This window comes from Eretmochelys imbricata, chromosome 1 (assembly GCF_965152235.1).
Source record: "Eretmochelys imbricata isolate rEreImb1 chromosome 1, rEreImb1.hap1, whole genome shotgun sequence".
Classification (NCBI taxonomy): Eukaryota; Metazoa; Chordata; order Testudines; family Cheloniidae; genus Eretmochelys; species Eretmochelys imbricata.
The window spans coordinates 320,166,828-320,191,102 of record NC_135572.1 but is presented as its reverse complement, the minus strand read 5'-3'; the positions used below and the strand labels follow the sequence as shown (position 1 = coordinate 320,191,102).

Here is a 24,275-nt window from a genome sequence, read left to right as displayed (position 1 = left end):
ATTGCTAGGGTTTGTTGGTATATTCTGCTGGGCCTTTATCGTCTCCACCTCCTCCACATGCTTCCTCTCTTTTTCCTTCTCCTCCTCCACATGCTTCCTTGCCTCCATTTCCCTCTTGTGGGCAGCCTCCTGTACCTCCTTCTCCAGCCGCATGAGTTCTATCTGTCTTTCATGTTCCCTTTGTTTTTCCTCAGCCTGAAATTTGGCTAATTCCAGCTGTAGTCGAGCTGAGGATTTGGTCATTCTAACCTCTCTGTTTTTAACTAACTTTACACCCGAGGTTTAGAAATAAAAAAACAAAACTTGGCTGTAAAATTTTGCTGTGCTGGAATAGAATACCTATTCTCTGATAGTGATTGTCAGCCTACAGAAAAAGACAATTCCCTTGTCTCTGCTCTGGGCCCAAATTAAAGCAAAAAACTTCCAACTACTTGGAAACCTGCTTATCCAGCCCAAAGAAAAAGCAAATGGGTAGAACACACACCCCCTATTTACTTTTAGGAAGAAAAGAAAAAAAAAACTCTGGGTTGGAAGACTGTGAATTTCCCTGCAGGAGTTAAGTACCCTGCCTCCAGGCAAAGAAAACCTGCAATTCACAAAGATAATCCCCTTTTGTCTCTGCTTGGCCACAGTTTCAGCTTTCAGTTTCAGCTGTTTTTTTTTTTTTTAAATCTGTATTTCTAGTTCAAAAAATCTCAACTGGATCTCAAAATGATTTCAGGTTAATCCCACCACTATGCCACCATGTCAAGGTTCCTCCCCCACTCTGAACTCTAGCGTACAGATGTGGGGACCTGCATGAAAAACCTCCTAAGCTTATCTTTACCAGCTTAGGTCAAAACTTCCCCAAGGTACAAAATATTCCCCCCGTTGTCCTTGGACTGGCCGCCACCACCACCAAACTAATACTGGTTACTGGGGAAGAGCTGTTTGGACGCGTCCTTCCCCCCAAAATACTTCCCAAAACCTTGCACCCCACTTCCTGGACAAGGTTTGGTAAAAAGCCTCACCAATTTGCCTAGGTGACTACAGACCCAGACCCTTGGATCTTAAGAACAATGAACAATCCTCCCAACACTTGCACCCCCCCTTTCCTGGGAAATGTTGGATAAAAAGCCTCACCAATTTGCATAGGTGACCACAGACCCAAACCCTTGGATCTGAGAACAATGAAAAAGCATTCAGTTTTTTACAAGAAGACTTTTAATAAAAAAATAGAAGTAAATAGAAATAAAGAAATCCCCCCGTAAAATCAGGATGGTAGATATCTTACAGGCTAATTAGATTCAAAAACATAGAGAACCCCTCTAGGCAAAACCTTAAGTTACAAAAAAGATACACAGACAGAAATAGTTATTCTATTCAGCACAATTCTTTTCTCAGCCATTTAAAGAAATCATAATCTAACACATACCTAGCTAGATTACTTACTAAAAGTTCTAAGACTCCATTCCTGGTCTATCCGCGGCAAAGACCAGCATACAGACAGACACAGACCCTTTGTTTCTCTCCCTCCTCCCAGCTTTTGAAAGTATCTTGTCTCCTCATTGGTCATTTTGGTCAGGTGCCAGCGAGGTTACCTTTAGCTTCTTAACCCTTTACAGGTGAGAGGAGCTTTCCCCTGGCCAGGAGGGATTTCAAAGGGGTTTACCCTTCCCTTTATATTTATGACAAACCTAAAATCTCCCCCACTGCAACTTGAGACCATTACTCCTTGTTCTGTCATCTGCTACCACTGAGAGCAGTCTAGAGCCATCCTCTTTGGAACCCCCTTTCAGGTAGTTGAAAGCAGCTATCAAATCCCCCCTCATTCTTCTCTTCCACAGACTAAACAATCCCAGTTCCCTCAGCCTCTCCTCATAAGTCATGTGTTCCAGTCCCCTAATCCTTTTTGTTGCCCTCTGCTGGACTCCTTCCAATTTTTCCACATCCTTCTTGTAGTGTGGGGCCCAAAACTGGACCCAGTACTCCAGATGAGGCCTCACCAATGTCGAATAGAGGGGAACAATCACGTCCCTCGATCTGCTGGCAGTGCCCCTACTTATACATCCCAAAATGCCATTGGCCTTCTTGGCAACAAGGGCACACTGTTGACTCATATTCAGCTTCTCGTCCACTGTAACCCCTACGTCCTTTTCTGCAGAACTGCTGCCTAACCATTCGGTCCCTAGTCTGTAGCAGTGAATTGGATTCTTCCGTCCTACGTGCAGGACTCTGCACTTGTCCTTGTTGAACCTCTTCAGATTTCTTTTGTCCCAATCCTCTAATTTGTCTAGGGCCCTCTATATCCTATCCCTACCCTCCAGCGTATCTACCTCTCCTTCCAGTTTAGTGTCATCTGCAAACTTGCTGAGGGTGCAATCCACACCATCCTCCAGATCTTTTTTGAAGATATTGAACAAAACCGGCCCGACGACCGACCCTTGGGGCACTCCACTTGATACCGGCTGCCAACTAGTGAGCCATTGATCACTATTCGTTGAGCCTGACAATCTAGCCAACTTTCTATCCACCTTATCTTCCATTCATCCAGCCCATACTTCTTTAACTTGCTGGCAAGAATACTGTGGGAGACCGTGTTGAAAGCTTTGCTAAAGTCAAGGAACAACACGTCCACGGCTTTCCCTTCATCCACAGAGCCAGTTATCTTGTCATAGAAGGCAATTAGATTAGTCAGGTGTGACTTGCCCTTGGTGAATCCATGCTGACTGTTCCTGATCACTTTCCTCTCCTCTAAGTGCTTCAGAATTGATTCCTTGAGGACCTGTTCCATGATTTTTCCAGGGACTGAGGTGAGGCTGACTGGCCTATAGTTCCCAGGATCCTCCTTCTTCCCTTTTTTAAAGATGGGCACTACATTAGCCTTTTTCCAGTCGTCCGTGACCTCCCCCGATCACCATGAGTTTTCAAAGATAATGGCCAATGGCTCTGCAATCACATCCACCAACTCCTTTAGCACTCTCAGATGCAGCGCATCCGGCCCCGTGGACTTGTGCTCGTCCAGCTTTTCTAAATAGTCCCTAACCACCTCTTTCTCCACAGAGGGCTGGTCACCTCCTCCCCATGCTGTGCTGCCCAGTGCAGCAGACTGGGAGCTGACCTTGTTTGTGAAGACAGAGGCAAAAAAAGCATTGAGTACGTTAGCTTTTTCCACATCCTCTGTCACTAGGTTGCCTCCCTCATTCAGTAAGGGGCCCACACTTTCCTTGACTTTCTTCTTGTTGCTAACATACCTGAAGAAACCCTTCTTGTTACTCTTAACATCTCTTGCTAGCTGCAACTCTAGGTGTGATTTGGCCTTCCTGATTCCACTCCTGCATGTCCGAGCAATATTTTTATACTCTTCCCTGGTCATTTGTCCAATCTTCCACTTTTTGTAAGCTTCTTTTTTGTGTTTAAGATCAGCAAGGATTTCACTGTTAAGCCAAGCTGGTTGCCTGCCATATTTACTGTTCTTTCTACACATCAGGATGGTTTGTCCCTGTAACCTCAGTAAGGATTCTTTAAAATACAGCCAGCTCTCCTGGACTCCTTTCCCCCTCAAGTTATTCTCCCAGGGGATCCTGTCCATCAGTTCCCTGAGGGAGTCAAAGTCTGCTTTTCTGAAGTCCAGGGTCTGTATTCTGCTGCTCTCCTTTCTTCCCTGTGTCAGGATCCTGAACTCAACCATCTCATGGTCACTGCCTCCCAGGTTGCCATCCACTTTAGCTTCCCCTCCTAATTCTTCCCAGTTTGTGAGCAGCAGGTCAAGAAGAGCTCTGCCCCTAATTGGTTCCTCCAGCACTTGCACCAGGAAATTGTCCCCTACATTTTCCAAAAACTTCTTGGATTGTCTGTGCACTGCTGTATTGCTCTCCCAACAGATATCAGGGTGATTGAAGTCTTCCATGAGAACCAGGGTCTGCAATCTAGTAACTTCTGTGAGTAGCCGGAAGAAAGCCTTGTCCACCTCATCCCCCTGGTCTGGTGGTCTATAGCAGACTCCCACCACGACATCACCCTTGTTGCTCACACTTCTAAACTTAATCCAGAGACACTCAGGTTTTTCTGCAGTTTCATCCTTGAGCTCTGCGCAGTCATACTGCTCCCTTACATACAGTGCAACTCCCCCACCTTTTCTGCCCTGCCTGTCCTTCCTGAACAGTTTATACCCCTCTATGACAGTACTGCAGTCATGTGAGTTATCCCACCAAGTATCTATTATTCCAATCACATCATAATTCCTTGACTGTGCCAGGACTTCCAGTTCCTGTCAGCAGCTTCAGTACCACAACTGTCCTTATCTACCCAAGCTGCTTTTGTGGTAATATTGGGAGAAGTATTTCTTACACAAACTCATGTTTGTTGTTGTTGTTACATTTTTTTTCTGTTTATAAGTTAAAAAAAAGTGTGTGAAATTGGAGCATTTAAAATAATCAATGTTTATTTCAAAATTTCATGCACATTATTTTTACTCTATTGGAATGCTTGAGAAAGATTGAAAATCATTTTTGTTCTGAAAATACAGAAATAGTTTTGTAAAAAGACAAGAGAACATGGTGGTCTCGAGAGGCCTTGGGGTCTAATGTATTAAACACCCAACTGTGAGTCACGTTTTCCAGAATTACTCTATCCCTGTCAGGCTTTAATAGTACTTTGTTCTGATATAGAACTTTACAGATATTTTTTAGTCAAGTTGGTAGATGTTGTTATTTATATGGACACAGCAACAATAAGAGACAGACATCATAATATGGTTAAATGCAGAGGCCACAACTTTATTTAAAACTATTATCTAGCTGAGGTTATCACCCCAAAGTACCCAGAAGGGTTGTTCCAATGCAGATGTCAATGGGCACCAATGGCTTTGGTGGATTATAAACCTGAGGGTTGGTTTGCAGGCCATGCTCCCTTGCACCCTCAGATCTTCCCAGTGAATTACCAAGCAAAATAAGATAAAACACACAAGTCTATGCCAGTAAGAAAACTGAATACAGGTAAAACCTCACCCACAAAGGTGTTCCAGTAAGCTTCCTTTTACAGACTAGTCTCCTTCTAGTCTGGATCCAGCAATCACTCACACCCCCTGTAGTTACTGTCCTTTGTACCCGTTTCTTTAAGGTATCCTTTGGGGTGGAGCTGCTACCTCTTGAGCCAGCTGAAGACCAAATAGAGGAGTCTCCCAGGGGTTTAAATAGACTTTCTCTTGTGGGTGGACACCCCTCCCTCCCACTGTGTAGAATCCAGCTACAAAATGGAGTTTTGGAGTCACATGGGCAAGTCAGATGTCCATGCATGATTCAGAACTTACAGGTAGCAGCCATGGTTCACATGCTACCTTGAATGTCCTCAAGTAGTCTTCTTATGTGGATTAGAGCCTTCCAAGATCCATTGTCCGTTAAGTGTTTCTTGACTGGGCACTTAATTTGCAAATTCCTTTCTAAAGAAGCTGCCGAAATGCCTTACTAAGGTTACTTAAAATCAAACCAGTACAGAGCCAATATTCATAACTTCGAATACAAAAATGATACATGCATACAAATAGGATGAATAGACTCAGTAAATCATAACCTTTACAGAGATAGGTTACATGGCATATGTAGCATAAAATATATTCCAGTTAGGTCATATATACATTCATAAGCATATTTCCATAAAGCCTTATAGGGTTCAACATCACACTAGTATCACACAACCAGGCCTATTGACTGTCAGTCCTATACAAATTCCTTTAGAACACATTATTGTCAGTTCATCTTTCTGTATCTCTCTTCCCAAATAATGGGGATAATTGACCTACCTACATGTAATTGGGGATATCTTAAATCTTATATATTTTCAGGGTTTCAGATATGGTAAATATCATTGCCCCATCTTATAACTAGTGAAACTGAGAGGTAGTAGCGTCTGTCTACACTTTGAGCTGGAGGTGTAGACAAACTTGAGGAGACATATCCACACTAGTGCTGATTGAGCTAGTGTGCTTAAAAATACAGTGGCACAAGTGGACAAGCCACCCTGAGTACATGCCTAGCATTCCAGATGAGACTGTACTATGGGCAGCTAGTCTTCCTGCAGCTTGTGCTGCCATGGCTACACTCTGTTTTTAAAATGCTAGCTCAGTCAGACCTACTGCAAGTATGCCTCCTTGAGCTGGAATATACACCTGCAGCACAAAATGTAGATGTACCCATAGAGAGGTTCAGTGGTTTGCCTAGGAAGGATTGTGGGCTAGTGGGTTAAGAGGAGTCTTAATCTCTCATCCTGATTCTAACAGAGATTCAGTATGTAATGACTTAGCTTTTCCATGCCTCTCTTTTCCCTGATTTAAAATGGAGATAATGACATTTCTCACAACATTCCAAGCTGGTGCATTAGTGATAATTATATTTGATTCTGTTATTCAGAATCTTCATCCAGTCTGCTTCATTTAGGATTGGATTATTTTATAACTGATTGTAGTAAAGTAGAAGACCTTGTCAAGCTTTAGGCAGATGTCTAAACCTGGGCATCCAGGAAATGACAATCAATATTCAATGTGCAGGAAAACATCAGGCAGTGCGGTCAGGGGCTTACATTTCACAGCAAACATGACGAAGTTAGTAATGAAACTGACTTGACACTGCCATTGGCAAACCAGATTCCTGACAGTTTTTATCTCTGACTCTGTTTGCTTTCTGATGGATTGGTTGCCCTTGACTTGTTTCCTGTCTAAACATCCATAGTTAAATATTTGTAATTTCAGCCTGTAAGTACACCAGCCTGTCTTGGGAGCTATAAAAACTGGCTAGCAGGCCAAATCCAATGATCATCATATTTAGGCTTGTAATGAATAACATTCACTTTTGGTGAGTCAGTTTCAGTTTAATTTCTGAACGTAATGGTTCAAATTACTTGGTTGGACAAGGTACATGAGAGTTTAACTTGTACTTTGGGAGTTATAGATACATTATAGAATGCAAAAGGCTAAATATTAGACTAAATTGTATTATATCATGCAGTTGTTTTGCTTCAGTGATGAACCTTTAGTCAGAAAAGACATAATTGTAGGGATCTGTGACAGAACTAAGCAAAACTCTTGGAAAGAGCTGTGGGTAACATTTTAGTTCTTGGTCATTTTTATAAATCAGGATTAGAATATGTTTTAAAAGCCATATTAACTGATACCCAGAAGTCTTGATGCTTCTGAAGAACTGAGTTGCCTGACTCTAAATGAAAACATTAGCCTGTTTGTTCAATTAATGCGACCAGAATACACCATTTATATCCTAGAGAGATACTACTGATTGATGACTTCCTCTGTCTATAGCTAGTATTATTCAGCTCATTACAGCATTATCCTTAAAGAAATATCTTTCTGTTATTGAATTGTCATTGAGTAAATATCAGGTTCTGAACTAATGTTTTAAAAAGTTCAAATACAAGGTAATTTCCTAATGATAAGTTATAATATTATATATCTTGAAGCAATTTTATGGGCCTTGCAATAATATTTAGTTAGAGCCCTGATGAACACCTATAAAACCATGATTTATTCTTCAGATTCTGTCCTTCCCAGGAAAGTCAGTGGGGTTGCCCCAGCAATAAGATCAATCTGTTTCTCTCTCTCTCTCGTCCAGGTTCTGATATTGTCATTGGTTACTGTAGTATTTGAGGGAGGGCAGAATTTGGCCCTCCCTCAAATACTATTGTCATTAATAATGGAAAGTCTGCTTCAAAAAATCTGTTATGGAACCTATTAAGAACATTAATGGTTGGTCTCCTTTAGTGTCTAAGAGCACTACTAATTAAATTAGTTGCTGAGTAGCTAAAGGAATGTAGGTGCTGGATTGCGAATATGCCTGCTGTATGCTGTACTGCGGCATGTACAGATCATGCCTTGTATTAACCCAGCTCTCCCAGCGTTATTTTTTAGCTTTGTTATTAGAGGTTAAAGAACAAATGTAGTTGTACTGTTCATAAAAGGCTGGCACTATTTACTCAGCATTGTTATGAAACCGCATTCAGTCTATGTTATATATATCAGTTAGCTGATATAATGAGTTTTAGGGCTGTAAATCTGAACAAATTACAACTCCATCAGGCATACATCTCCTACATAGTTGATTTTTATGATGGTTATTCCAGATTAAATAGCAAGGAAGGCACATTCTCTCTGTTCGGACAAATTAGTGCTAAAACGAACAAATATTGTAATTTAAGGAAATTATTATAAACTCTGTTTTTGGTTATTATGCGGATAATCATTAAGAGAGTGGAAAATGGCAGCTCATCATCTAATGCCTTTTTTGCTAAGGGAACTTTAGACAAATCTTGGTAGCACATAATTCCATCAAGGAGTTTGGTTTGAAAATTCAGAGGAGCCACTGAAATAAAATTGATAATCAGGTTTAAACTATTACCAATAATAAAATCTGAGCTAGCCTATTCTGTACTCACCTAACCTGGGCAACAGATTAGGATGGATTTAAAATAGTAATTTGCCTGGTCTTGTGCTGATGTTGTAGTTGAGAGTACTAAGAAGCTGGCACACACAAACGTAAGTAACAAAAATGAGCCTACCAGAAATGAAGTTTACCAAGGACTATCAAATAATCTGAGTGACCTCAGCCAGCTTTAGCAGAGTCTGAGCAATAGAAGGTCTGCCTCTTGTTCACCCTGGGTAAAATAGTCCCAGAAGTGATACAATAATTATTATTTTTTCTTACTGGGACTTTCTCTTCTTTCTCCTCTCTCCTATCTTATTTTTGTCTTATTTTTATTTTTATTCTTCTAAACCAAGTTTTTAAAAAGTAGGCGTGTAAAGTTAAGCTCCTAAATAACTTTTTGTGAGATTTTTAAAGGCATTTAGGCATCTAAAAATGCAGATAGGACCCATGAGGGAGTTTCCAAAGCACCCAAGCATGTAAGGAGACTAACTTGCATTTAAATCAATGAATTGAATTAAATGCATTCCATTAGGCACTTTTGAAAATTCTGCCCCTAAATCCATATTTACACACCAACATAAATGACCTGATTACCAAAAGTGCTGAGCATCCAGCAGCTCCCTTTGACTTCAGTGGAAGTTATGGACATTCAACACTTCTGAAAATTAGACCATTATTTTAGTGCCTCAGTGTGGATTTAGGAACCTAGCTTTAGGCAAACAATTGTGAAAGTCTTGTCCCATGTCTTCTTCCCTCTCCTTTTCGTATCTTACTATCCTTTCTTATAACCAGTGGGTCTCCAGTTAAATTCAGAGAAAAATGCAATCCTGTCAATTTACGGGTTGATTATGCCTTGAGGTTTGGGGTGCTTAATCCATTTTTATATTGTTCACTTTATGTTAGAAAAACTGCAAGGGCTTTTGAGAGCGTTGTAAAAGACTCTGGCCATTGTGAAATGTACTGAGTTACTTCAATACATTCATATTAAGTAAAATAAAGTTTTTAAAACATATGAAGTGCATAGCATACTGGAAGTTTATAGGTACATGGGGGTTCAGCTAGATGACCTACAGCAACATGTCTTTCCAGTCTTTAATTTATGTGAGTTGGATTGCTGCTTCCCTTTCTGCGAGTAAAGGGGACCTCTAGCAGGTCTGGGGACACCAAAGAAAAGTAACGCTTGCTCTGTGGTATCATCCTGCTCTCACTCTGCCTCCATGGGAGTGGTCTCTGAGTGATCTGCAGGGATCCCTAGCAGTGGAGGGGGGGAAGAGGGTGGTAGAGTGGGATGGAGCAAAGCTGGGGGAACAGTTGCTTTCTGCAGCATTGTACCCTTCCCCAGACCCAAAGGAATATCCAAGTATAGAAGAAGTGCTGAATGTGAAACTCTGTGAAGGGAAAACAACTTTGAAGATTACTGGGTGTCCTTGGATTTAGAAGGCCCAGTTGCTTACTACTTCTTCTTTCTCCTAAGGTTTAATGATGCAATGAAAATCCCATAAGCAGGGACTCACAGAATTTCCTGTCTGCTAGGGACCTTTTTTCCATGTCTGGGGCAATCTGGATCTATGAATCTAATCATCAGATTAGCCTTAAAAAAAAAAATTGGGAGAAATAAAGTGAAATAGGGGAATAAAACATTCCAACCCACCTCAAATATTGAATATTTCCTATTTTTACATACATTTTCTGAGCCTTGAAAGATCACTCTGTTTTAGATAATTCTAGGCTTAGAAGACTAAAATGATTACTTTTTTTTTTTTTTAAGAAAAAAAGAAGCAAGTTTGCTCTTCTGGGAAGTTTTTCCAATATTTGTAACGTTATATTGCCATAATATGAATTATGTGGTACATATTTTGTGTGCCAGATCTACTGGAATGAAAACTATAATGTGAATCATTACTACTGACCTTCTCAAGATGGGCATTTATTACCTCTGTTGTCACTGGATCATGTAACTTGTGAGACATTCAAGTGTTTTTACCAACCACAAGAGTTTTGAGGGACATTCAAGAACAAATACTGCATAGTAGTAGATTAAAATAAACCATGCCCATTTTGCCCAGTTGAACAAGGGAAACACTCAGAAGTACCCGAGTGATTTATATAATATGAATGATGTATTTGTATGCCCCCCCCATTACCTTACTATTATGTAAGAACATTAGAATGGCCCTACTGGGTCAGACCAAAGGTCCATCTAGCCCAGTATCCTGTCTTCTGACAGTGGCCAGTGCCAGGGGCCCTAAAAGGAATGAACAGAACAGATAATCATCAAGTGATCCATCTCCTGTCACTCATTCCCAGCTTCTGGCAAACAGAGGCTAGAGACACCATTTTTGGCCCATCCTGGCTAATAGCCATTGATGGACCTATCCTCCATGAATATATCTAGTTCTTTTTTGAACCCTGTTATGGTCTTGGCCTTCAGAACATCCTCTGGCAAGGAGTTCCACAGGTTGACTGTGCATTGTGTGAAGAAAAACTTTCTTTTATTTGTTTTAAACCTGCTGCCTATTAATTTCATTTGGTGACCCCTTGTTCTTGTGTTATGGGAAGGAGTAAACAACATTTTCTTATCTACTTTCTCTACACCAGTCATGATTTTATAGACTTCAATCATATCTCCCCTTAGCCGTCTCTTTTCCAAGCTGAAAAGACCCAGTCTTATTAATCTCTCCTCATATGGAAGCCATTCCATACTCCTAATCATTTTTGTTGCCGTTTTCTGAACCTTTTCCAATTCTAATATATCTTTTTTGCGATGGGGCAACCACATCTGCACACAGTATTCAAGACGTCGGCGTACCATGGATTTATATAGAGGCAACATGATATTTTCTGTCCTATTATCTATCCCTTTCTTAATTATTCCCAGCATTCTGATCGCTTTTTTGACTGTTGTTACACATAGAGTTGATGTTTTCAGAGAGCTATCCACAATGACTCCAAGATCTCTTTCGTGAGTGGTAACAGCTAATTTGGACTCCATCATTTATATGTATAGTTGGAATTATGCTTTCCAATGTGCATTACTTTGCATTTATCAGCATTAAATTTAATCTGCCATTTTGTTGACCAGTCACCCAGTTTTGAGAGATCCTTTTGTAGCTCTTTGCAGTCTCCCTGGGTCTTAACTACTTTTAGTAATTTTGTATCATCTACAACACCTCACTGTTTACCCCCTTTTTCAGATCATTTATGATTATGTTGAATAGTACTGGTCCCAGTACAGACACCTGGGGGACACCACTATTTACTTCCCTCCATTCTTAAAACTGACCATTTATACCTACCCTTTGTTTCCTATCTTTTAACCCGTTACCAATCCATGAAAGCACCTTCCCTTATCCCGTGGCAGCTTATTTTGCATAAGAGCCTTTGGTGAGGGACATGGTCAAAGGCTTTCTAAAAATCTAAGTACACTATATCCACTGGATCTCCTTGGTCCACAGGCTTGTTGACCCCTCAAAGAATTCTACCCACAGTCTTTAATGTATTTATCTTCATAGCACCGATGTGAGGGAAAAGTGCTAATACTGTACTTATCATTCAGAATCATAGCAACACTTTTCCTTCATTCCTATTGGATGAATTAGGTTGCTCAAAATAGTATGATTGCTGGTCTTGAGAATCAAGAGGACTGTAGAATAGCTTAAGACTCCACGGCTATGTCTACTCTGTGATAAAACACCCATGGCTGGCCCATGTTGGTTGGCCTATGTCAGCTGACTCAGACTCGTGTGGCTCGGGCTGTGGGGCTATAACACTGCAGTGTAGACGTTTGGGCTTGGCCTACAGCCCAGGCTCTGGGACTCTCCCCACTTGTGGGGTCCCAGAACCCGGGTTCCAACCTGAGCCCAAAAGACTACACTGCAATTTTACAGCCCTGTAGCCTAAGCCTCATTACCTAAGTTCCCTCTAAGCTGCACAGCTGCCTATTAAGCCCCACGCAAGGGCTCAGGGCTGTGGTGGAGAAAGATGCCTCTCCCCCAGCACGGACCTGCCATGGTGGGGAGAGGCACCTCTTTCTGCCAGCCCCAGCAGGGACCTGCCGTGACGGGGGAGGTGCCTCTCCCCTTGCCAGCCCAGGTGCTTCTGTGGGGAGAAAGAGCTGGGGGGAGTTCTCTCTCCCTGCTGTAGCCCCCAGGCAGCCTGCATCCCAAACCCCTCATCCCCGGCCCCACTCCAGAACCTGCACCCCCAGGCAGAGCCCTCATCTCCTCCCTGCACCCCAAACCTCTGCCCCAGTCCTGAGTCCCTCACCCTCCCCACCGCACCCAAATCCTCTGCTTTTGCCCTGAGCCCCCCTCCCACACTCCAAACCCCTTGGCCCCACCCCCACCACATGAATTTTGTTATGTGCACCAATATGGAGGTGATGTGTGACATAACAAAATTCATTCCATACATGTGTGGGAAAAATTAGAGGGAACACTGCTCATGACCTTGAGTAAGCTGACACTAGGGTTGCAAAGCATCCAGTTTTTGACCAGAACACCCAGTCAAAAAGGGCCACTGGTGGCTCTGGTCAGCACTGCTGACTGGGATGTTAAAAGTCCAGTCAGCAGTGCAGTGGGGCTGAGGCAGGCTGGGGCTGCAGCTCCCATTGGCCAGGATGTGGTGGGGCAGGGCCTCAGAGAAGGGGCGGGGCAGGAGGCTGGGCCAAGCGTGTTTGGTTTTGTGCAATTAGAAAGCTGGCAACCCTAGCTGACACAGTTTAGCTACAGCTGTTTTATTCCAGTGTAGACATACTCCTATAGACTTGAGTGAGCTTTGCATTAGGCCCTTAGACCCAGATCATCAAAGATATTTAAGTACCTAAACTCCCATTGATTGTAATGGGAGTTAGATGCCGAAATCCCTTTGAAGATTTAGGCCTTAGAGACTTGACTTTATGAGTGTGTTTACGTTTGACACATCATTATAATTTGGCACTTTTGCTGTGAAGAATAAAATGAACCAGAAGGTCACCTATGGCACAGAAGAAGGGAATGGAGGCTCCACTGTCACGTCAACATGGCTGTATGGTTGGTGCTTGGCTGCTCGGAGGCAGGGGAGTGGGGCTGTGAAGCAGCTGCCTTACATGGTGTGCTGCTCTCTGAAATTTGTGGTAACACTGCTGGAACTGCTAAGGCCAAAATGATCACCTTTGCCAACCTGGCCTTACTCTGTCCTCTGCCAGTGGGAGGTGAAAACACCCATGCCACACAAAGGTTTATTATTGCTGTTTTATTTATAAATCCAGAACTGTGCTAGGCACTTTACAGGCAAGGATCAGGACACAGTCCCTGCACTTAAGAGCTTACAATCTAATTAAATAATGTACACATGAAGGATGGGGCATGGATGCAGCACAAAGAAAAGGGCCAGATTCTGCCATCCTTGCAATAATACCTTATTCTGTAAGTAGCTCTGTTTAAAGCAGTGGGATCCCTTGTGGAACAAAGTGCTACTCAACCTGAGTAAAGGTGGCAGAATCTGGGCCAAGCTGCAGAAGTTAAGCAAGAATCTTGTTAGATCCGTTAGTTTTCTTTATAGATTTTATTTTATTTTTTGTGGGGGAGACTTCCTGTTTTGTTATATGTCATTGTGGAGAGATCCAGGATTGATGGCCCCTTTGAAACAAGGTTGCACTGTGTGTATGAATTTTAAATTATAAAAAAAATTGGAATTTTTAAACCAGGAGGATTGAAGTGCAGCTGTGACATCTCTTTAAATTATTAATTATATTGTGGTGTATACACATTTTTACCTACTAGAAGTGGGAAAAAAAGATATTCTTATGCATTTTGAGCAAAAGTTGAAGGATGAAAACATATGAACAGATAACAGGTTCTTCTTGGAAGAGATAGCATTATGTCTAAATGGAAGTGGATCCTTCCCTGGTAATTTTTATTCTGTCAGAGTTGATGCATGGAGATTTTAATCTGTCCTTTTGCTGTACCAGAAATTAATTCAAAACCCACATCATCCACATTTCCTAATTAAATGTTGGAAAACTACTGGTATTTATACTTGCATGTGATTAGTTTATACACTTCTTTCTGTAGGACATTTTGCCTTTAAACTAGCCTGGAGTCAATAAATCTCTTTACAGATGTCAATTTGGTCGGCAGTAAAGAGGTAAATAGAAACAAATGACACTCATCAAGCCCATGGCATGAATGATTTATTGGGCACGATCATTTAACACTTTCATAAAGTCAATATAAGGGAAAGAAACAGGTTGCTTATTATGGTAAACTGTATTTGTACTGTCAGCAAACCATGATTTATAACAAACCTGTGGCCAGGATTAGGATATTATAAATGAAGGAAAATGGAAGGCTCATTAATTTTTTATACCCATAGGTAGAAGACATGCAGTGGGCTAACAGAGATCATACACATCCAGCTTCTGTTTGCAGCCTGCCCTGTAAACCTGGGGAAAGAAAGAAAACAGTAAAAGGAGTGCCTTGCTGTTGGCACTGTGAACGCTGTGAAGGGTACCATTACCAAGTGGATGAGCTCACCTGTGAACTGTGCCCATTTAATAAGCGACCAAATGCCAACCGCACAGATTGCCAGCTTATCCCAATAATCAAACTGGAGTGGCATTCTCCCTGGGCCATCGTGCCTGTGTTCATAGCTATTCTCGGAATTATTGCAACCACCTTTGTCATCGTGACATTTGTCCGCTACAATGACACACCCATCGTCAGAGCATCTGGCCGCGAACTCAGCTATGTGCTATTGACTGGGATTTTTCTCTGTTACTCTATCACTTTTTTAATGATTGCCGCTCCGGACACAGTGATCTGCTCATTTCGACGGCTCTTTTTAGGACTCGGCATGTGCTTCAGTTACTCTGCCTTGCTCACAAAAACTAATAGAATCCACAGAATATTTGAGCAAGGTAAAAAATCTGTCACAGCTCCAAAGTTTATTAGCCCAGCTTCCCAGTTGGTGATCACTTTCAGCCTCATATCCATGCAGCTTCTTGGAGTCTTCATCTGGTTTGCTGTTGATCCACCACATATCGTAGTAGACTATGGAGAGCAGAGGACACTAGATCCTGAAAATGCCAGGGGAGTTCTCAAATGTGACATTTCTGATCTTTCTCTCATTTGTTCCCTTGGATACAGTATTCTCTTGATGGTCACATGCACTGTGTATGCAATTAAAACAAGAGGGGTTCCAGAGACCTTCAATGAAGCAAAACCCATTGGATTTACTATGTACACCACCTGCATAATTTGGTTAGCTTTTATTCCAATCTTTTTTGGTACTGCGCAGTCCACAGAGAAGGTAAGTGACAATAAAATTAAGAATCAAATGTTAACCTGCCTTTTTCCATTACAATATTTGTAACATTACATTAATAAATCTTATAAGTCTTATAAATTACTAATTCTGAATGTGAACACAAATTGCTAGAATATTAAGAAATGGAAGGTAATGGTATGTGTCTTTGGAGATGTACATTTCCTGGGATTTGTATCAAGATCTGGGATCTGATTATGACATGACTGCCATAACTGCCATGATTGCCAAAATGACCAAGTTATTTTCTGGATACATCTTTTCCTTAAATGACTGCTTCCACTAATGGGTATTATTATTATTCATGATGCTCCAGTCTGTTATACAAAATGCTATAAATGTTTGCTGCCTAGCACAGAACTGATGTAAATAGATATATTTCAAAACTCCACCAAGATCTACTTACACTTGTCAAAAATAATGAAGAAGAATGTTTGGGTAGAATGAAAGTCATTACCTTTACCTGTCAGCCACACATACAAATAAATAAATAAATAAATACAAATATGGAGAGAAAAATACTCAGTAAATTGAATATTTATCTCATTTAAAACTTTACATAAGGGCTCAGTTAATTAATTAATAGCGCCTTGAGGAAATTACAGGTTTCAGAGTAGCAGCTGTGTTAGTGAGCTGTAGCTCACAAAAGCTTATGCTCAAATAAATTTGTTAGTCTCTAAGGTGCCACAAGTCCTCCTTTTCTTTTTGAGGAAATTAGGCTCATGAAAATGAGCTCTTTTGATGAGAGATTCAGTCTAACATGTTCAGAGGTCAGTTCTTCCTTGTTCAGTTGACAAGATCCTTTCGTAATATCAGTCAGCGAGAACCATATACAATATCTCAGACATTTAACTCTCTCTCTCTTGCTTCTAATGGGAAGACAGAGACACATGTCAGCTATGTGAGTTTGTCTCCAGCTGACATTGGGAAAGATGGCAAATCTGCCAGGAAAGAGCAATAAAACACAGATCAATCGCCAAGACGGTTTGGAAAATCTTGAAAAGCAGAAATGTAGGGTATGAATCTCTGAACCAGAGCCTCCCCCCACTCCCATTCCTAATGGGTGATTTTTTAAAAAAATATTTTTTAAATTATCCAAAATATTTTTTCAGAAAATGGACTACGGAATCTATCCCCATTAATGTATATGCAAAACGGCCACATGCTTTCGGCTGGCATAACCCCCTTGGCTTCAAAATTCAAAAAGTGGTAATGTGTGACTAAATAAAACACCTGCTGATTCAGTCAGAAAAGTTTTCAGGGGGAGCAGAGCTCATTAGTATGATCTTTTTCATTTCCATAGATCAATGTGGTTTTCACCCAGATTTCTTAAAAAAAAAAAAAGAAAAAAAAAAGTACTAAGCACACTCACTGCTGAATAGGTCAGGCTGCCACAAAGCCAAGATCTGTGACCTGTCATGACTTGCATGGCCTTGTTCAGAATGAAAGGCCATTAATATTTTATGGAGAATTAAGCCCTAAGGTAGTGGCACAGCATAGGTGAAGTAAGTAAAGCTGAAGAACTGTGACACTTATAATTGGAACAGGGAAATACTTTTAGCTGATAATTGTATGTGTGAACAGAGTTTAAATGCTGATGCTTTTATGTATAGGTTTAAGTCAGTAAAAACTTGTGTGGCTAGGGATGCAATACTTATTATTTGAAAGAGAATGTTTTACCATTCAGGGCATGCTGAGTTTAGCAAGGCATGGTATTTGTGACTAAACACATGTATTTCTGGATAATGGAAAATGCTATTGGCCGGTGGTTCCGGAATGACTTTTAATTTACACAATAGGTTCTCATTTATTTGACGCAAGAGATGACACGCTCTCCACTTCGAAAGAAGAGAATAATAAACCCCTCTGTTTGGTTTCTTATGTGAACTCCCAAAGTGGACAAATGAACATAACTAAATCTCCTGGGTTCTGGCACTAAACTCTGTTATTTAGTTGTTGCATTTTTAAAAAAATGATCAGTTATTCTTGTTCTTCATATAATGACTTTCAGGAGGGAAAAAACAAATTAAAATGTTAATACAGTAGTTTTGCAATTCAAATAATTCTTTCAGCCCTTCTGCTTCTTGTTGTAAATAAAAACATGTTTCCACACTGAGCCTTATGGACATCATCACAATAGCTCAAGCATGCATGCAATTAAATTATTGCTCTAAATGGGACAAAAATGTAATGATTAGTGCTCACATATATAATAAGTCTCTGAATATACTTAGGCAAAGTTACTTGTAGTTTTCTCAGTCAATATAGAACTTCTAAAGACGCATGTTCTAAGGAAAGCTAATACACTATAAAATCTGGTAATTGGAATTGCTTTTTGTACACCTATTTTTATCTGATAAGGAAATAATGCGATAAATTAAATGAAGTGGTGGTTTCTGAGATGCTCATCACCCTGGACCTTATCTGCAATTGATTTTAGAGCCCTTATATTATTTGGCTATACGGCTTGAGCTTGTTCAAAGGGAATCTAGCTATAAATTGGGGAATTTAAAGGACAGAATAAGAGCAAGGGTTGCATTCTTGAAATGCTGAAGGGAATAAAATTGAGCAAGGCAGTCTTTACATCCCAAATCTATTCCCAACTGGTACTTTACAGCATCTGTATCTCTAGACATGTTCCTATTAATAATAATAAAAATAATTAATAATAAATCATAATAATAAATAGTTAAAACTTCTCTGAAAGTGTTCTGGGGCACTGTCAGAACTGGGGCGTGAGCAGGAATCAGGGGCCTAGTGGCCTGAGCAGGAGTCTGAGCTGGAGTCAGAAGTCAGGAATTGGAGTCAAGGGTCAGAACCAGTTAACCTGGAGTGAGGCAAGACAGGCAATGCTGGGTCCAAGACTGAAACAGGCCCAGAGCAGGGCTGCGGGCAAGCAGGCACAGGAGCTTTTGCAGCCATGGGATACACTTTGAGCAGTCACTGTGGTGCTATTGATGGTGGTGCTTCTATGGGGATTAAGAGCCGGTCTGCTGACTTTTCCAGCCAATCAGGTGGTGTAGCAATTCAGGCAGCCTACTACAGGCCAGCTGTACTGGGGCAGGTTGCCGAGAGACTGGCTCTGCTGCAGGCCCTGCTTCCTGATGGGCACTTCTTTGTCCCCTAAATGCTACTGATACCCACAACAAGCAGCAGAAACCAATATATTTTCTGGAAGAATCATATACACAATTGCCCATCCCAAGAACTAATGAGCACACAATTTAGGTAGAAAATGTTTTAGGATCTCCTGTTGTTCTTCCACTCCCAAGATATTTATACTGATAAACAGAGAGACAAGGTAATTTAAACAGCTTGCTATTTGAAACTAACAGAAGGCCTGATCCAAAGTCAATTAATGTATGGAAAGATGCCCATTGACTTTCATGGTATTTGAAGAAATCCTAGAAGATATAAGAGTCCAGTGAGATTTTGGACAGGATGAAGCTGAGTTTGAATGTACAACTATTACAAAAACTTTGGACCCTGATTAATTAAGTCAATAATTAAGCACTGATGTTAATAGGACTCAAACACATGCCGAAAGTTAAGAATGTGGTTAAGTGTTTTGCTGAATTTGCTGCATCAGTGTCTTAATGAGCAAGATGCTGGATTGGACTTTAGACATATGTAAGGGACACTGGAGATTGAGGAAAAGAAAAGGCTTATGTGAGTATTCAAGATTATAATTACTAGGCCAAATCCTCAGCTGGTGGAAATTAGCGTAACTTCACTGAAGTCAATAGGGCTAGGCTGATTACCCTCGCTCAGGTTCAGGCCCAATGTATGTAGTTTGTTATTAATAGTCCCATTATGATCGTTTTTCTACTCACCTTCCGATTATCTGTAATTATGTAGGTGTAAAAATAAAACATAGTTGGGAGGATTTAGAAACATATGAGAAAAAAAAGTAAATTTAAAGTAGCAAATAAGCAAAGGCACAAAAAAACCTTCTGAACCTCCCTTCATCCTAGTCTGATGGTTTTTATAAATTTCCAGACACTTCAGTTATCTTGAATCTCAACCAGCAGAACATCAAACCAACATACATGCCTAAGAAAGCCTTTCTTCTGATTATTATTTCTGTAGCATTTCAGTTTGTGGTTGTTGCTACTAGCGGGATTCAAAAGATGCAGACGAGAACAGTATGCAGGTTTTGTTCATCAGCAGATTCCATCATCAGCCTAAGTGTAAGAGCAAAAAAGGGCAATGACTCTGCTGAGTATTTTTGGACTGATTTTCTCTTTCTTATTTTGTCACTTCATGATTATGCTGTTGTCTTCTACTATAAAAAAAAGGAAACCTACTAAAAGCATTGAAAGATATTTCGAAGCTATATGGGGATAATGGGAGAAAATTTACCTCAAGACATAAAACACTATATCCTTTGCACAGAAGTAAATGTCACTGAGGTGCTTGAAGTGGAAAGTGGCAAAACTGTACAAGATAGCATTCCAGCCTGCATATCCTTTGACCTCACATTTGCATGGCACAGTGTTAAAGTACTGGGATTTTCTGAAATAGAGATCTCTTAAAATGTCATGATGGTTGGAATGCTGTAGAATAAAAAGTGAAGTTGGCTGAATGATTAAAACAGATGTTTTATGAACCACTGGGTAAAATTATGTTACAACGGCAGACTGCACAAGAATTGGCAGAGGATAAATGACTGTCTAAAATACATCTCTATTCAATGAAAAGATCTACTTAATTTCCTTGCATTACTTGTTTTACAAGTTTTGACAGGTGGATGAATCATGTTCATTCAGATAATGAAGATATAATTTATTATATTAGCCTAGTACTTTTCTGTTTTGAGTGAACATACGAATACTTGTTTTCCATTTTGCAAAAGAAAGGAGGCTGAACTTTTTGATAAGGAAAAAGGACCCACAGAAAACACTAAGTCATTCTCCCCCCTTCCTGTTCTTCTCCCCATTCTGGAAGCAGTGAAATAACCAAAAGGGGTAATTTAAAGAGACAGGAACATTTCAGCATATTTCCAAACTCTGCCTACAACTTTGATCTTTTCTCCAACAAGTGGAGTAAAGGCAAATTAAAAAGTATGGCATAAACAGATCATATGAGTGTTACAATACATCATTATTCTTGCGGCTTTACTAGTCTCACAGTTCTTAAGCTCTTGTACATAGACTCAAGGTGACTGAGGGAGCAATAGCTGGGAGTGGGTAGAGAACTTGCTGGTCACATAACATGGCTCTCCTATTTGTTACCAGCTGCTAAGTCACTTAAAAGAAGATACAAATACATCTGATCATTTCATAATACTAATTGTCCATGCAAACTGTTGCTGTACTTGTAATAAGGATATTATTCAATTTCCAATGGGAGGGAGAGGCGACCACAAGAGACTATCTGTTAAAATGTGGTCCAAACGATGAAAAAGCTTGAAAACTCTGGTGCAGGTAAATTCCCTCTGCCCCCCCTACATTTCTGGAGATGTTGGTCAAATTTTTTTCTTCTAATTTTTATTTCACTTACGATGAATTCAAAATGATTTGAAGGTGACATTAAGAAAACAAAATGTCTGATAATGCTTCAGACTTTGTTAATGAACCAGCCTGCACTGAGAGTTTTCTTCATCTCAAAGTATCATCCTCCTAGTTCAGACAATATTCAGAGATGTGTCTCTGAAGGTTGTCCATCGTGTACACATCACAGCACCAAAGAAAGAAAGCAGATCTTGAGAAAGGGAACTCATCATGTTAACATTTATTTCATCTTGTTCATAATGTCTGTATTGAGTTTAATTGAATCCTTTGCTCCAGTGTAACAAACTGCATAAGAATTCAGCTAGCGGTAATGAACACTTTTTTGGTAGACCCATCAGTGTACAGTGCTCGGGTGTGCACATTTAGCAGACTGTGGGATTGATATTCCTCTAACTTTCACTATTTTTGCTCCAGTTGAACTCAGCTGATTTCAGTGGCATTACTCTTGATTTGCACCAGTATAAGTGAGAAGAGAATCAGGCCCTAAGTTTTTTTATTGTTCCAAAAAGTGTTTTATTAATTAAATTAGTTCTTCAGTTTTAAACTTTTTCTAGTAATCTCAAATAAATCATGACATTTGATATCTTCAAAGGGCTGAGCAAGGGACCATGTGTTTTTTACGATGCTCCAGGAGTAGAATGGGAACTACGGTCTGACTCAGAATCTAGGCTCCGTGAGGTCTGTGGGGGAAGTACCCTGCTCCAGGTCCATACCTGGAGCAGCACACTTCCCGCTATGTGTCAGACAGTGAAGCTCCCCTGTGCAGTTGTGGACCAGATCCACTTCTGTCCACATGTTCAACTAGTGAATGCAGAAGTACTGCAAGGCTATTATCCCTTTCTTTCCCACCCACAATCCAGATAACCAGTGAAAGTCAGTAAGGGAGTGCTTATGCTCCATATGAACTTGGAACCGTTAAGTTTGCACCTGCAGTGTCCACAGTGGGAATTACAGAGTGGAACTTTGGTGTGCACTGCTGTTCACACGCTCTTTGTCCAAACTGTGGAGTGTAGACATATCCGTAGTGGGATGTATATGGTGCATAGGCCATGTGCTGGTCCTCTGCATAGACAAGAATTTCACTCTATCTGCATACACTCGAGGCCCTGATTCCTGTGCAGTATATATTATTCCTTTCACTGTGCTCTTTAAATGAATGGTGTGGTTTTCTTCAAGTCTTTGTTGATCAAAAGTGTGGAATTCACCTCAAATGACATCTTTTTGTCTTAGGCACCAGCTTCTCAGGTCTCTGCAGATAGCTTCTGAGAAAGCAGGGCTATTGGGGCAGCTTGAGGCTTGAGAAATTTTGTCTTTCAGAGGTGTTAAAAGTCCCCCCACCCCCAAAAGACAAAAGTTTTGCTGACGACAAGCGATGCTGTGGACATCTCCACCCTCATTTTATCTCTTCATAAGAGGGCTCCAAGGAAACTATTAAAACGTAAGCTTCATTGAGCCCAGTTACACTTTTTTTTTTGTTTCTTGGAGGGTTGCCAAATATGGATTGGAACTACAGCCTCTTGGCCATTTTAAAGGCACAGACTCTTTTTTCTCTAGTAACAGAGAAAAGAGTCTGTCTATTTTGACCACAATAGTGTAATGAGAAGTGTAAAATAGAAAACAAATATATTCAGTGGTAGCAATTTAATAGTAACTATATTCCTGAAAATAATTTTGTATTTTAATAGTAAATATTAAGCCCACACAGCGAGAGTGTAAATCAGATTTCTTTCATTATCTGACTCTCAATGTTACCATCTTTATAATGAGTGTGAGATGTCATTTTAATGCCTAATATCCTCCATAACAGACTATAATATTTGACTAGATTTGTAAAATCTGGACTAAAATACAGTATTGCCAATACCCAATGAAGCTCCAAGGATATATCTTGTATTTTAATTGGCTTCCTGCTTTAGCTCTTGCGGCTTCTTGAACATATAAACAGGGATGAATAGAAATTCTCAAATAATCAAACTGCACAATATTGACAAAATCTAGGTAGGCTAGTTCAGTGTTACAAAGCATATATAGAATTAGCGTTCTTACTAGGGGTGGATAAAAATAAAAAATAACCTGAATCTCCATGCAAAATTCAGACAAAAGCTTTCTTTAATGTTTGAACCTTTTTCTCTTTTGCATTTTTTTACATGTGCTTCTCTACTTATGACCAAAGTAAAAATACTGTGATGCCACAAGAAAGGCTATTTCTGTTCTATTTCCAACTCAGCAGGAACTAAGAAGTACCAGGAATCTCACAAGAAAGGCTGTTCCAGCAAGATTTCCATCCTGATTTCTACACAATAGTTTCTTTTAGGTTTGCCAATTACTAAAGCCATATTTTCAGGACAAAAAGCTGTTAACAGGATTAAAAGTGGCGCAAAATAAACCTATTCTTATCAAGACAAAGAAGAATATGAAAGAACATAGTGCACATAGGCCAAATCTTAAATCTACCCCTAAACATGACTGGGGGGAAGAGAATCCTTCCCTCAGGCAATGAAGTAGCTTTGCAGAACACTCTACACAGGTGTCATGAGACAATGCATGAAGTGCAACATCCTGCTTTGGTCTCAACACACTTCCTCTAAGGGAGAGCTGGAGGATTTACATGAAGATGAACACTGCCCAACAGGGAGCCTCTGTGGAGATGGGCTCTGTGCTATGTTGCTGGATACAAACTCACACCTCCACACACATCTAGTGCTCGCCTCACATAACAGAACTGCACTGCTTGTACTACCAAGAGGTGGAGCCTGGATTTGCCCTTTAATCCATTTTCTTGACCTATGATACACATTTTACCAGGATCACCTTGACATTGATCAGTGCACACATTGAGGCTAGGCTTGTAAATGAGCAAGGGAAACCCACATTTACTAAACTGTTAGAATTGCTGAAGATCCTTCTCAGATGCAGTGTGCAAGGAGGGCATGTTTGTCATGCCAAGATCACTGGAGCACAAAGTGATTGAAAACGAAGAGTGAGGTGTACTGTCTGGACCATAGCCTGCCATTACTTTTTATGCAAAACTATCAGTGGCTTTGTTGGC

At 40.4% G+C, this 24,275-nt stretch overlaps 1 protein-coding gene across 1 annotated transcript in view; it reads left to right on the top strand.

Annotated features, from left to right (window-relative positions):
* GRM8 (glutamate metabotropic receptor 8) overlaps window positions 1-24,275 on the top strand; it is a 456,107-nt gene that overhangs the window by 388,976 nt on the left and 42,856 nt on the right. Inside the window, exon 8 of the mRNA XM_077807845.1 lies at window positions 14,763-15,698. Within this exon, the coding sequence (XP_077663971.1) occupies window positions 14,763-15,698 (936 nt within the window). The remainder of the gene's footprint in view (window positions 1-14,762; window positions 15,699-24,275) is intronic.